This window comes from Artemia sp. Qi Xiang Cuo, chromosome 6 (assembly GCF_049724085.1).
Source record: "Artemia sp. Qi Xiang Cuo chromosome 6, ASM4972408v1, whole genome shotgun sequence".
Classification (NCBI taxonomy): Eukaryota; Metazoa; Arthropoda; class Branchiopoda; order Anostraca; family Artemiidae; genus Artemia; species Artemia sp. Qi Xiang Cuo.
Window position 1 is genome coordinate 27,922,848 of NC_142799.1, and position 16,106 is coordinate 27,938,953.

Here is a 16,106-nt window from a genome sequence, read left to right on the forward strand (position 1 = left end):
TTTGATCTCTATACCGCCGTTGCTAAAACCAAGGGACGTCTCAAGGGAGAGTGGTAAGCTGAGAGGGAGGGGACGGTAAGAGCTTATCAAGAATGCGTTTGCTTACTCCTAGTTGAGTTATAAGCTTTGAGGTAGCTTAAGCGTATACTTGTGCAATTGGTGAAAGTCTTTTATTCTGGCTTTGACAGGGAAGAATTCTTATATACGCAAGCAAAATAACGTAGCAATTCCTATACATGCAAGCAAATAACATGGGAGTTCCTATACATGCAAGCAAATAACATGGGAATTCCTATACACTCAATCAAATAACATGTGAATTCCTATACATGAAAGCAAATAACATGGGAATTCCTATACAAGCAAGCAAATAACAATGGAATTCCTATACAAGCAAGCACATAACAAGGGAATTCCTATACACGCAAGCAAATAACTTGGGAATTCCTATACAAGAAAGCAAATAACAAGGGACTTCCTATACACGCAAGCAAATAACATGGGAATTCCTATACACGCAAGCAAATAACATTGGAATTCCTATACATGCAAGCAAATAACATGGGAATTCCTATACATGCAAGCACATAACATGTGAATTCCTATACACGCAAGCAAATAACATGGGAATTCCTATACACGCAAGCAAATAACATGGGAATTCCTATATATGAAAGCAAATAACAATGGAATTCCTATACACGCAAGCAAATAACATAGGAATTCCTATACATGCAAGCAAATAACAAGGGAATTCCTATACATGCAAGCAAATAACATGGGAATTCCTATACACGCAAGCAAATAACATGGGAATTCCTATACACACAAGCAAAATAACTTGGCAATACCTATACATGCAAGCAAATAACATGGGAGTTCCTATACATGCAAGCAAATAACATGGGAATTCCTATACACGCAAGCAAATAACATGGGAATTCCTATACATGCAAGCAAATAACAGGGGAATTCCTATACCCGCTCTCCAAGAACAGGTGAAGTCCTATACAATCAAGCAACTAACCAGGTAACTCCTTTTCACGCATTCAAAAAACTTGGAAATTCCTATACCTGTAAACAAACAACATGGGAATTCCTATACACGCAAGCAAATAACATGGGAATTCCTGTGCATCCAAGCAAATAACATATGAATTACTAGACATGCAAGCAAATAAGATTGGAAGTAATATACATGCAAGCATTTAAGTCGGGATTTCCTATTCATGCAAGCAAATAACATGGGAATTCCTATACAAGCAAGCAAATAACATGGGAATTCCTATACATGCAAGCAAATAACATGGGAATTCCTATACACGCAAGCAAATAACATGGGAATTCCTTTACATGCAAGCAAATAACAAGGGAATTTCTATACCTTCAAGCAAATAACATGGGAATTCCTATAAACGTAAGCACATAACATAACCATTTCTTTTATTCAAATCACAAACACACATCAATTTATCGTATATTGAACAACCTCTGAGTGGCTCATAAAAAAATTTCCACGTCAAACGATACATTCATTGTGCAATTCTTATCAAAAACAAAAAGCTTTATACCCCTTTTTTCCAATGAGAGTTAGCTTTAGCAACTACACATTCCTAAAAAACTATTATTGACTAAAGGCAATTGTCCAAAAAATCAATCACACTAGGACCGGTATTGCGTACTCGTTCCTCTTTGAAAGATGTATTGACCTCTATGCAAATGACCCTGGTAACCCAATTACTTGAAAACCTACACACATATCTATGCCTCAGGCGTATGTTTGCGTGTAGGTTTTCAAGTGCCTATGGCCTTACTACTTATAACAAACTATTGCTCTGTTTTAGTAAAGCACTACAATATCCAGCTTATTTTCATTACTAGCTTTTAGTACAATCTGAAATTTCCCTACAGGCTTTATCAAATGAACGCTATTATCTTTGAGCATCTACAGCTCCCAGCACTTAAGCAATAGTGAGACGTAGGTATCAGTGTGACTTTATTTTCCTATTCCGCATTTGCTGTCTCTTTGTCCTTTGATCAACAATCTTCAACCTGACAGCACTTATTATTGCTTTTTCCTCTAGAAAATTTTTGACACTATCGCTTCATACTCTTCAGGAACACAACGCAGTTTATGCTTTTGTGCTCATAGCTGAATAGTGTTGAGCAATGGCTGTCGTAATTCAAGCAGGGTTTCAGATATCTATCTAGTGTGAGATACTAGATCATTGGTGTATGCCGGAGTGCGCCCAAAGTAGCGATTTAACTGGTTAAAAATAATCCATAATTAGATTACCCATATACAGAGAACTTACTTTCCTTGAAGACAACCTTTTAAATAGCTTTTTAGTTTTTTACTCCCTTTGACTCCACGACTGGCTTCTGGTTTTTGAACGTATGGGAGCTGATTTTTTTTAAGTTTCATCTATTTTCTCTTCTTCAATGGATATTTCTATGGATTCAAAATTGACGGTATCAAAAAACCCTTTTATGTGCAGAAATATGCCTAATGCATATTTCTTAGTTCCTAGTGCTTGTTTTAAGCACCATACCCATTGGTAGACAGCTATTTATGTAGAATATCCGCTTTTAAAACCCATTTTCTTTTTGAACGCAATATATTTGGTCTCGGAATTGCTCTTGAGGTACCAATGTATTAACTGCTCGTTCATTTTTAGTTAAAAAGATGGTGTGTGACCAGCCTATATGACCTAAGATTTGAATTATCATCTTTTCCAGGTTTAGGTATAAAAACAACTCTTGATTTTAGCCATATCTTGAGGGTAGTCAGGTCCCTTGGGGGTAGCCTAAAGTAAGGCTCCTCTTAGAAATTGTGATTCAATGCGTTTCTACTTTTTACATTCTTTTTGGAACAAGAAGAGATAAATCCTTTAAGCACCTGACCCTTGAAAAGGCTGGAAAACATCCATAGTTTTTTGATTCAATCAACCTTAAAACCTGAGATACCTTGAAATAGGGCTAATAAGTCCTAGGTTTACGGTCCTGGGGTTTCTTCTGGGCTCAGTGTGGGAATGCGATCCTCCTTCGAGACACTATCTAAGTAGACCCGGTTGTTCTTTTTAAAGTCTTCTATAGCTTGATACTAACTTTTTCTGACTCTTTGTTTTCAAGGAATTTCCTTTATTTGATTCTCTTATTGGGTCAATTTTTCGGACTGCAATTCTTATTAGCCTTTGATCCATTTTTCTTCTGTCATTTAACTCAGAAGTCCATCAACTATTTACTTCCTCGCCTTTCTCGATTAATGGCAGCGGGGATGCTTGACTGAAAGCAAGAGTTTTGACCTCCGTGTCTGGGTCGTCCTTGGTTTCTCCTGTGTTATTAGGTAAATTGTCATAGCCATTGTTTCATTGCAGGGGATTCAAATTGATTTCTTTATGTCTCGTTTAAGATTTTTTTTGGCTTTTGAGACACATAGAAAATGAATTTTTTTATTCGATTTTTCGAGAATGATTTATCTGCCTGCATTCATTGTCCCATTCCCAGAGGGGAGGAGGAGTGAAAGTCATAACTTTTTTTGTGCAAGATGGCTTTGCTGCTTTTTATTAACCGATTTGAGAAACATATATCCCATTATCCTAATTAGGCCAGAAACTACGCTTCTCAATTTCTTCAACTAGTTTCAAGACAGTGTTGGACTTCAAATTAGAGTATCTTGGGTTCGATGGCCAAGTGTTTTTTTTTTTTTTTTTTTTAGTCACGGTTTTGCCCCCTTCTATATGATCATTTACATACAATTTCAATTTTTTTATAAATTTGATGCACCAATTTCTTAAAGCATTTCCCGGGAAGGTATTTTGTCAAGCATTTTGATTCAAAAGGGAATAGAGGTCATCCAGTTCATGGATTGCAACGACATTCTTAGTAGATCACTAAATCTATCCCCCAACGTTTGGCGTAATTGTGTCAAAATCCTGTGTGGGAGGAGGGTGTAAAATCTGGAGCCAGTTTTCCCAAATCAAGTGAAGATGACAGAGAAAACTTAAAAACGAGCCAAATAGAAATAAAAAGGTAAAGATGTACTAAAGAAAATTGACCTGCTTTAGTGGATGCTTGAATTATGCCAGGGGCAGATCAAGGGTTTTTTTTAGGGGAAGAGGTACAAAATAAATTGATCCGATAAACTTGCGTTAGGAGCAAGTTTAATTAACGCAAATTTGCGTTATTTAAGTAAATTACACTACTTTAGACTATGTTAGGGGGGAACCCCCTCGCCCCCTGGATCCACCACTGAAATATAAAGGCTTATCTGAGTTTTGACAACATTTTTGGAGAAATTAATTTGCATCTTGGGGGGGGGGGGCTGTGGTCGGGGGGAAAACTCTGGTCTGGGAGAGGTAGTTGCTCCCTCGGTCCTATAGGAAATTACACTCCTGACCCTAGCCCCTTGCCACTTAGTGGATGGAGAAGTGTAGGCATGTGGTTCTGGAACCACTCAAATTTGTATATTAAAAGAATTACTTATTGTTATCCTTACTTATTCAAATTATTTACTTGACAATTTCGCTGTAATATTCTTTCCATACGCTAGATTATGCATCCAAAGAGGAATAAAAACATATGAAAACAGTTCTGTAGGAGAATCCAGGCAATTCTTTCCAAATTTTTGAAATGAAAACAAACTTAGTTTATAATACCATTAATTGTACCTACAGAAGAAATGATCATTTTTGAAATTTCGATTCATTTGTAAGTAATGAATGGCTTTTCCATTTAGAGACAGGTCAAATTGCTCCCTAAGCCCTAAGGCATATTTCTGTTGAGCTAGCAAAATTGCCTTCAAGCATGTCGATATGCAAACCTGTCCGCTTAGTTAACCTTTTTTATCGAAGCTAGTCGCCTGGAGCTATTTTCTTAAGTGCTACTAAATTTAATTTTTAAAACAAAGGAGCTCAAAGGATTCTGCACAATGAGCTCAGTTCAATGATTGACTGTCATTTTGGATCTGAAAAAGACATTTCATGATTATTTTGTAGACAATTTTGAAGTGATGGAATCTTATTAGCATTGAGACTACAGACTCACTTTAAAATTTGTATCACAACTGGAAATTCGCTGTTTTATAACGAGAAATAACTGGATCTCCAGAGTCCATATTATGGTTGATGTGTTCTTAATTTCGAGTAATTCTAAGTGAGACCAGGATGTTACCCGATAAATCAATCCATTATTTTGTATACTGTTTGATGACTGTAAACTTGTTATTTTTATGCCTAAGTTTTTAAAATAATTTTAATTGTATACTGAAAGTTACTGATATCACAGCTCCTGTAAGACTGCGAAAAGTGTTATAGATTAGTTTGTTGTTGTGAAGCTAAGTATTTACTTTGGATTCCTAAATCAATATTCTTTTTTTTTATACTTGGCTTTTGTGTTTTCAGTAAAGTGCTAGTTTGCTATAATCCTACGAACATAGGGAACTACCAACAGTTGATTTATTTGCACTAGTTTTATTGATATGTGTTAGATAGGCTTTGAAGTAATAATTTTTGTTCGTTTTAAGTTTCATCTTCGCTCTTTACTTCTCTGGAAAAAACTTTGTTTTTTAAATTAATAGTGAAACAAAAAGAAACTTGGCCTTGATCCAATCAAACGAACGGTTGCCAAATCGTCCCTTTTTTAAATTAATTAAAATATTATTTTCCACAAAATAAGTTTTACAAAGAAAAGTAAAGAACTCCATTAAACCAAAAATGAGTAGGGTTCAATACCCCTATCCCTTCCCATGGGCAGAACATAATTTGCACTTTACTGAAAAAACTATAAATGTTTTTACTTTTATGACTTTAACAAATCAAATAATATTAACATTTTGATTAATAAATATCAATATATGCATATCATACTGACAATGCACATTCATTTGTCTTTTATACAGTAATATTTATTCAGTAATATTCAGGGAAATATCACCAGTTTATTTATTTGCACTAGTTTTATTGATATATGTTAGACAGACTGGGAAGTAGTAATCTTTGTTCGTTATAAGTTTCAACTTTGCTCTTTACTTCCCTCGGAAAAACTTTGTTTTTTTTTAGATTAATAGTGAAACAAAAAGAAACTTACCCTTGATCCAATCAAACGAACGATTGCCAAATCGTCTCTTTTTAAAATGTAATTGTATTCTCTCAATGAATAATAATTTGCTTCCTATATGACACTTACCCCCTCTTCCAAATTCCTTAATATAACTCGCTGACTCATTGAATACAAATTATGTAAATACGAGATTCCACGGGTCACTACAAGAGTTGCAGCAGTAGCTAAAGAGCGGGCTACAGCCCATAGTAACCAAAAGCTGAAAAGAAAACATTTAAAAAACAGCCTAATGAGTAAAAATTGGCGTCTTAAACTAAGGAACAGTAACTATTGTTTCGGATAATCTTAAATTTAAAAGTTCATTGCGAAACAAACTTATGGTAATTTCGAAAAAGAGCCTGGAAACCCCCGAAAATGGTGCCGGATTGAAATAAAAAGTACACCATTGGAATCAGCATGGAAGAAAATCTAAAATAGGATGATTACAGTCTTCCACCTTGAGCAACAAGGAAAATAACTTTTCTACATGGGTAGCACTGATGTGTCTCCTTTTTGTCTTTTTTTTTAGAAGGGTTAAGGGGTGACCGAAACATCATAAAGAGATGTTTAATGGCTCATTCAAATAGAAACGCAATTTGTTAGTTCCCTTTTTAAAGTAACCAAAAAGATCGGAAGGCAACTAGCCCCCTCCCGCCAAAGCTGTCCAATCAAAATTTTGATATAGCTATTTTGTTCAATAGTTCAAAAGTATAACAACTACAGTTTTGGTGATGATATGGGCCTTCATGGTCCCTGGAAAAAAGGCTGTAAGCGGTATCGGTATTGCGCGTATTGGTGTCGTACGTATTGGTATCAGGCGTATTGGTATCGGATGATTTTGTTTTGTTTTTTAAATCATTGTTTTGTGCCTTCTATCATGGTTGCAGCAGTAGCTGCAAACTAGTAAAAAGCAAACAATCGCCCATAGCAGCCAAAAGTTGAAAAACGCGTTTTGAAAAAAAAACTACTTAAGGAAAAAAAATTACCATCGGACACCGATTCAGGAATAACAACTGTTATTTTAGTTAATCTTAAAATTAAAAGTATATTGCAAAACAAGTTACTAGGGCTAACGGGTTACCTGAACATCATAGAATGATATTTAATGAAATATTACAGTTTAAATTAAACTTATTAGATACAGTAACTCTTGCATAAGTTTCTTCAAGTACGCTAACGGAAACCATTTTCACAGCAAAAAAAAAGCATGAACGAGGTTTCACTATCCATCGGTAATATGCATGGTGACATTTGAGGAACTGAACCTTTAAGAAGGCTTATAGTTTAGATCCCTAGTCAATAAAAGTCGAATTCATGGTGAGAAGAGAATAGTACCTATTCCTCCAGGGTGGGAAGACTTGATTGCGTACTCATTTGGGTGTCGAATCAGGAACTACTACTTTTCTCTTTAACTTATTTACAACCCTTTTTTAATCTTTTCTGACAGTGCTTCACGCACATGTGAATATCAAACTTTGAATTCCTCAAGATGGCTCCATTAAAATTTTCAAAAAGACATCTAAAACTCTCATTTATTGACCTTCCTATATTATATAATTTATTCTAAGACGCCCTAGAATTGACATGGTCGGCAGTTGTGGCGCGGACAACAGTGAGGTCTCGTGTATATGAGTGTGTATGTGCGCATGTATATGAGTTTATGTGTGTTCGTTTGTGTCTTATTCAAGCGAAGATAACAATCTGCTTTTGATCTGATTTTTTTTTGTTCCAGGCATGGGGCGATAAACAGACACTACCATCAATAAAAGCTTTTATAAGACATGCTATGAACAGGCGATCTTACTCAAGCTACCCATGGGCAGCAATGGCAGAGTTGACTCCTACTACTTTCGACATTCTGTTCAGGCCAAGTGAGGGCATTCGTAAACTTGCTGGATTATCAAACAGGGAAGTGACAAAATGGTTCAGAGAAGATTGGTGGGATAGGGCCAGCATTGTGGCAGTTGACTTTTTTTTAAGTACAGACATTGTTGACGTAGCAATTAATGCTAATTTAGATAGGATATATTGTATTAATCTATCTACAAACACCACTTTCCCTAGTAATGGCACAGTGGTAGTCAATCCTGTCAGTACTCCCTACTGAGAGTAGGCAAGAAGGTGGGTGATGCTGAGAAGGCGATGTTACTGTTTTTTAGTGATTATAATCCAAATGTAATTCCTCCTCTCCGACCTAAGTCAGTCCTAAATACAAGATTTACTTTTTAAGGGAAAACCTGATATTCCAACAGGACCGTAGCCATGTTTTTTTTCGGGGGGGGGGGTGTAAACAAAAACGCATCAAAAATATGTTGAATTACATTTTTTGCGATGTTTTTACGAGACGGAAAAAAAATTCTGTGGAGGGGGGTCAAACCCCACTGCCCCCTCCTGGATACGTCCCTGGTTTAAAAACTTAACTGAAAATGAACAAGATTTTATTCTAGAACGAGCTGTTTCCGGTGCTTAGGAAGAGGCGCAAAGAGAAACAGCAATATCAAAGCACCTCCAATTTTGGTTGCTTTATTAAGAACAATGTGGCCTCTATGCTTTTTCTTCCCATCGCTTTGTATAGAAAGGGGTGATCGTAGGAACTTTGGAGAGGGCTCGTTTCATTGGAAACTGGAAGTTCTAGCGCCCTCTATAAGAGTCTAAAGTGCTAGGATTAAAGTAAGATATATATAATACACACACACACACATATATATATATATATATATATATATATATATATATATATATATATATATATATATATATATATATATATATATATATATATATATATATATATATATATATATATATATATATATATATATATATATACAATTGCATATTTTGGCATTTGCCTGCTGAGTTAAAAGGCTGAGGAGTGGAAAGCCTATTCCAAAATACCCAATCGATTTTGTATGATCTAAATTATGTAAAAAAAAAAAAAAAAAAAGAAGGAAAAAAGTACATAGATGCACTTAAGGATATGAATATCCAAGAATGCTTAAGCATATATGATGCTTTGGTACGACTAAATTAGTGATTTGATCAAGTCCCTAAGGTTTTAATATTAATTAGATCAACTCTTTCAGTATGTTTATCAGTGATTTCATCGTATCACTATATGATATTTACCAGATAAGCGGAATTTTTTTTTAAAGTAATTAGTGTTAAGCAGGAAACCAATATTGTTGCGGTTAAGATGGAAAATAGCGTTAGTAGTTTATTTGGTGTGAAACTGGAGTTAATCAAAGTTGTTAATTGGACATTTGACAAACAAATATGGAGCGCAAGCAAGGTGTCCTATCACGGGGTAGAAAGCAGTCATAAAATAAAAAGGTTAAACGGAGTACGAACTTCATGGAAGACAGGTCTCACGCTCTGACCAGATTGGAAGGGTTGAAATGTTCGCAGTTTTTTTTAGACTCAACCAAGCTGGTGCGGTTTATGCTGTTACCAGTAGTAACAATTAGTCATAATAGTTCTGTATTTAAGAGGCACTCGCAGTAATCTTTAAACGGCCAACAATCTTTTGAGTATTTTGAAGATTGTTAGATTCTCTTTTTCTCTGACTAACAGGTTCTACTATTACGATGAATAATTTAAGCCAAAGATGTAGATAAGATAAGATTTATTTTTCATTAAACACACATACAATGATGCATGTTATTATTCCCCAAAAGGCTCATTGGCCTGTAAAGAAGGGGGAAGACAAATGAGCTACTTACTCAGAGATGAAAAACAAAACAAAATTTATAATCATCATTTACTCACAGACAGAAGAGCAAAAGGAGAAGAAAAGAAAACATAGATAAAATAAAAACTATCGAAAAAAATTGATAAATAAACTAAATTAATTAAGTAGATTAAATAGACATAAAGAAATTATAGTAATATTAAAAAAAAAACTATAGCGATAATAAAAAATAAATAAATAAAAGTAGTGTGTTGCTGCTATTTATAAAGTAGCCAACCTCTTGTAGATCTGTAGTTTTCCACCTCCTTAACAAGCAAAATCTCCCAAGTTTTGGTGTCACTAATTTGCTATCAAATCATGACTATGTCTTTCAAACTACTATTAAGAAAATGTAGTCGTTTTTTAGTTTCCTACACATACATTGTGAAACAACTATCTATATTTTGTAGTTTTGAAACAACTATTTATAGCATATCAATATTTTTGAGCATATTTCTTGGAATATATTGTATTATCGATAAACATGTATTCATTCAAAATTGTATTTTTGAATGAATATTCAAATAAATTTTTTTCCAAGATGCTCTCATTGTAATAAGCTGGACGTACATGACAGTATTTTTGATATGATAAAACAACATATACTATCATTATACAATTGGTTGTTTTAAACCGTGAGTAAGAAATGATGTTTGTCAATAATGACCGACATGTTAAACAAATAGAAGTTTGACAACAATAGATGCGTCAAACTTCATTCCACTCTTATTCAACATATCTACTACTACTACTACTAAGAACTTACCGCAACACCAAGCCATTTGAGGCCAACACAGCTATGTACGCTCCTCCTTCATCCCAACCTATTCAAAGCCACCCTCCATGCATATTCCCAAAAAATTCCCTCTCCCTTTGATCTTTCTTATTGACATCTTCCGACGCCAATCGTGTACGACCTACTTTCCCGTCAGCTCGAGATAGTTGGGAAAAAAGGGCAATCTTTCATAATCTGTCATACTTCATCGATAGAAAGTCCCCTTGTCATCTCAACCTTTCTCTCATTATAGCCGTACAAGGTGGGATTGAACCAAACTTTCGTAGCGCCTACTTTTTGAAATACGATCAGTCAACGTTCTTAGTCCTAGTCATGGCAAATCAGCAGTTTCAATTGAATTTAGAAATTCTGCGTGCATTCCATCTCCTTCCTGTTTATCCTTCATAGAACCAAAACTTTTATTGGATTTTAATTCTTCTGGGAAGCGATCGACAATCTTAGCATTAGTTTTACTTACTTATTTTTTGAGTGGTGCTAAAATAACACATTCCTTCATTCCGGTGTGATTTTGATTACTTTTAGAATGCTTTACATTGCAAAAAAATGGGTATATCCTGCTTGTATTGTCAGAATTGGATTTGTTTTTAAATATGGGGCAAAACTTGAAGTTTGAGTCATGGATTTTTCAACCTCTTAAGAGTATTCCGTCCTAAAAAAGAAGGACAATCAAAAATTGTGTTTACCTTTGTGTTGAGAGTAAAAAAAGAATAATGTCTTCAGACAGCTCAATCCCGTTGTAGCCTAATCTACGCAATATATATATATATATATATATATATATATATATATATATATATATATATATATATATATATATATTTGTAAAGACCTCTAGCTAAATTTCACAGCATTCAACCCTTTAGTGATTTAAAAAAATTCAACGCAAGAAAATATGAAAATGTTCCAACCAAAGTGGGGTGGCGTATCTGTTGGAGAATGCACAACAAAGGTTTTTTTTCTTTTCTTTTATTCTCATTCTGGTATTTTAATACCCGTCTAAATATGCTCCTATTTTTTACTAGTCTGGAGGGGGATAGGGCAACTGCCCCCCAGACCTCCTGGCTAAAATATAACGTCTACAAAATTTAGGTTAAAACTAATATAAACCTACATAATTCAAGGATCCACAGAAATAGATCAGTTTTACTTACTATACCATTGTCTTTTATATTATATGGCTCATTTTTCATTTGGTCATTTTAACTTGACTTGGAAAAATCGATTAAAACTTTGCGCCCCTGATTTTGACGATGTTAGGCGCATGCCCTTGTATTTGAGAAGTTATTTTTAAATAGTTTGATGATAAGTCCAACTTAAGCGTAAAGTAAGGGAGGGGGGAATGACAGCCCCTCTCATTTAGGCAATGATTTCTGTTTGTTTTAAAGCTATTGTGTTACGCTTTACTTTTGTTTGCGCATGTTTGTTTTGTATTTAATTATTAATGAATAAATGTTTAATTTATTATCTTGTTCTTAATTGGAGCAACCCTTTTCCCTCAAAAGCAATGCCGATTTAGTAGTTTAACAAAATAGTTCCCACAGAGACTGAAAATTTTGCAAGATTGATCTTGCACGGTTTAACACGGGAAGGTGGATCAATGGCAAAACTTGAAATATTTTTTGGCCTTTGAAGCCCAGTTTAGGCTAGCATTTTACTTTTTTTCAAGATGTTTCCAAATGGAAAATATTTTGCAGTATATTGTGACAAATATAAATAGAAATTCATTACATAATTTTGTGTACTTAAAGAGAATTTGACTACCTAGTTACGTTGAAATCTAATGAACTGATCCACGATGAGAAGAAAGGTCGAAGAATTCCCCGTTTTCCATTCACTCTTTAACAATTTTTGAAGGGTTGATTTACATTGGTTAACCCTAAGATTCGCCAATATTCGCTTTACTTTTAAATAGGATTAGGAGAAGAAAATTTAACTAGGATGTGATAACAAAGTAGTAGGCATAATTGGGCGATAATATGAATAATTGATATACTTCATATTCGCCAAAGTTCAATAACAAAATTTTCATTTAAGTGCATTTTGCATTAGTTTTTTTTTCAAACTTCAATGAACATAAAATGAGACAATGAATATAAAACTGGATGACACAAGTCCAGAAAACCCAGATTTGAAATTACTCGGTCTAAGCACAGAAAAATAAACTACTACCTATTTTTAACTATTAAAAAGAACAAAATTCAATGTTCTCCCTCAGGGTTGGTTTCATTTTTCAGTGATTAACTGACCAATCTTTGAAAGCACTCTCTGAAGGCATACTTGTGGCTGGCAAGGACATAAATTTTGTGGCAACCACGTATAGATATTTTTGACACCCTATATTACAAGAATTGAGTAGAGTTGAGGATGTATGGGTCTTTATTAAACCGATGATTTTCCATAATCCTGCTGGAGGGGGTGGAGCAAACTCTTAATTAAAAAAAATGACATGGCTTTAAAAAAAAGCTTGACATTTGTCACCAATTCTCTGTAGCAACTGGAAATGTGTGCCAAAAAATGTGGACGGTAGTTTATGCTGGTAGTTGGCACAAAGTTTATGAATATCTGTCATTTTCGGAGGTTTAAGTAATTAATAAAATACACTGTAGACAAGAAAATTCTTTTGAAACCTGTTTCCCCTTTGTCTTTACTGTATAGATCTCAGACCAAACTGGCCAGCCATGCCCAAAATAAAGAATACATATGGAGACGACAAACGGAATATGTTCAGCTTTAACATAATATATCTTTTGTCATCCCGACCATTTTTTTCGAGGAAGCAACAGCCATTTCCAATGATAAAGGTTTCACACAATGGGCTATGGAAGCATTAGAAAAAAAAATCGCAGATTTAGCAATTTATGAACATGCAGTTGCTTTTGCTGTGTCAGGGAAGTAGTTGATTAAATGTGTATGTTTTAGTTAGGCTATTGTAGTTATATGCATACCTTTACTTATAAAATTTTAGTTTTAGATTCTATTTATTGATTTTTTTGCTTCTCCGGTTCTTTTGTACCTTTTCTCTACACTGAGGACGCATTGCTGTATAATATTCGTTTGATGTTTTCTCTTCTTTTCCTTTATTAAATAAAAAAAAAACAAGTTTTTTTTACTGAAAGTGATGAGCGACATTAAAACCTAAAACGAATAGAAATTATTCCGTATATGAAAAGGCTGTTCCCTGCTGAACGCCCCGCTCTTTACGCTAAAGTTTGACTCTTTCTCACAACTCTGCTTTATAAACAATAAAAAAAATTAACGTCAGGAGCGGGGCGTTGAGCAGGGAACAGCCCCTTTCATATAGGGAATAGTTTCTGTTCGTTTTAAGTTTTAATGTTGCTCCTTACTTTCAGTTAAAAGAAAAATGTTTTAAAGTTAAAACAGATACTTGAGCGTAAGAGCGAGCTATTGAGGAGAGGCAACCCATCTCATATACGTAATATTTTCCATTCCTGTTAAATTTTAATGTTGCTTCTCACTTCCAGTTGAAAACATATTTAATAACTGATCGTTTTTTAAAATAATATACGGAAACCCAGATTCCCCTCCATGGAAAATTCCCTTCCCCAAGAGAAATTATCTCCATGGAAAGATTCTCTCACGTAAATTAAATTAGTGGTAATTTCGGAACTAATTTTGTGAGGCATAGTAAAAAAAAACGGCCAAAGAGGTCGAAACTTTCATTTTATGAAAATGAAAGTCACAAGTTGAGCAATTCTCAAATCACTGAAATGAATGAAAGACAAATTTTTAAAAGATATGCGTAATAATTTATGTTCGATTTAAGTTTTAATGTTATTCCTTAGTTTTAGTTGGATACAACTTGTTTTTTTTATTATTTAATAACAACCACAACTCGAAGACATACAATATCTTTGGTCTATTATCACATAAAAATCATAGTTATGAAGCTTCTTAAGGTAAAATTAAATGCTAAGATTGGCCGGAAAACAACACAAACAAATTATTACTTATATCGGTCATTATTTAACACAATTCCAACTTTAGTGTAAAGAGCAAGGTATTGACGAGAAGGCGAAATTCCTCATATAGGTAATATGCGGGTTTCGCCCCCTCGTCAATACCTCGCTCTTTACGCTAAAGTTAAAATTTTGTTCCAATTCTTTAAGAATGACCCTTGAATCACAAAGGCCGTTTAATTAGAATAAATAGCTCTTTTGAAATTATTAAAAATACTTTAGCGTAAAGAGCGAGGTATTGAGGAGGGGACGAACACCCTCATATACGTAATAATTGCTTTACCAGTAGTAACCGTACAATTCGTTTAAAGTACACATTCAGATATACGCCTGAGGCATAGATATGTGTGTGTACTTTAAACAGGCGAAGTCAGATTAGCGGGAATAGCAGGTTACATTTGCTTCCCGTCTGTTTCCATCAAAGTGCATTGAAACAAACGGAAACAGACGAACCCGCATTCTCGCTAATGCAGAAACAAGTGGGAGGGAGCTTTTTTGTTCACGAAGACCAGAAATGATCTGCGATAAGCTTAGTGGTGGTATATTCTGTCTACTGTGATATATATATACGCATCCGTGGACCCTTCTTCTGGCGAAAAATAAACAATTCCACATTTGTGCAGATAGGAGCTTGAAAACCTCTGTAGTAGGGTTCTCTGATACGCTGAATCTGCTGCTGTGATTTTTATTAAGATCCTGTGACTTTTAGGGGTGCGTCCCCACCTTTTTTCGAAAATAAGACAATTTTTTTCAGGCTCGCAACTCTTGATGTGCATGATTAAACATGAAGAGACTTCTATATTTAAAATCAGTATAAAAAAATCCACTTTTTCTGATGTATCTATTATTATCAAATTCAGTTTTTTATAGAGTTTCGGCTACTATTGAGCCGGGTCGCTCCTCTACTTACAGTTCATTACCACGAACTGCTTGATTTAAATAAATTTAAAGTGTTATATTTTCTATGAAATAGTTCGTGGTAACGAACTGTAAGTAAGGAGTGACCCGGCTCAATAGTAACCGAAACTCTAAAAAACGGGATTTTGATACCAATAAATACATCAAAAGAATCAGATTTTAATGCTGATTTCAAATATATAAGTTTCATTAAGTTTAGTCCAATCAAAAGTTAAGCGCCTGAGAAAATTTGGCTGATTTTTGAAAAAAGGGAGAAAGACCCCCTAAAAGCTATTAAACTCCCAAAAAAATAGTGTGCATGTGCTTGAGCTCACAAACACACAGAAAAATCTCTAGTTTCGTCCCTCGCTGTAATTATGGCTGAAGGTAAAAATTTCTTCTAAGAGTAGAGAGGGGTCATGAGGTCCCACGCCCACCACGTGGTTTATGGTTTTCTCAGTGATAAAGAAAAAACAGTTGACCTTCTCACTTGAAAAACCATGAATTTTTCAATGTATCACATGAAAAAAAATTAATTTTGAAAGCTATATGTATGTTTTTTTGGTTTTTAAATTGAGAAGTTGTAAAGTAATGGTTTTTATAGTGA

The 16,106-nt window shown here is 34.5% G+C and overlaps 1 protein-coding gene across 1 annotated transcript in view; it reads left to right on the plus strand.

The window, feature by feature from the left end:
- LOC148951069 (PI-PLC X domain-containing protein 1-like) overlaps positions 1–8,768 on the plus strand; it is a 155,439-nt gene extending 146,671 nt beyond the window's left edge. Inside the window, exon 6 of the mRNA XM_089090120.1 lies at positions 7,832–8,768. Coding sequence (XP_088946246.1) covers positions 7,832–8,206 — 375 coding nt within the window. The 3' untranslated portion in view covers positions 8,207–8,768. The remainder of the gene's footprint in view (positions 1–7,831) is intronic.
- Positions 8,769–16,106: the final 7,338 nt, after the last annotated feature.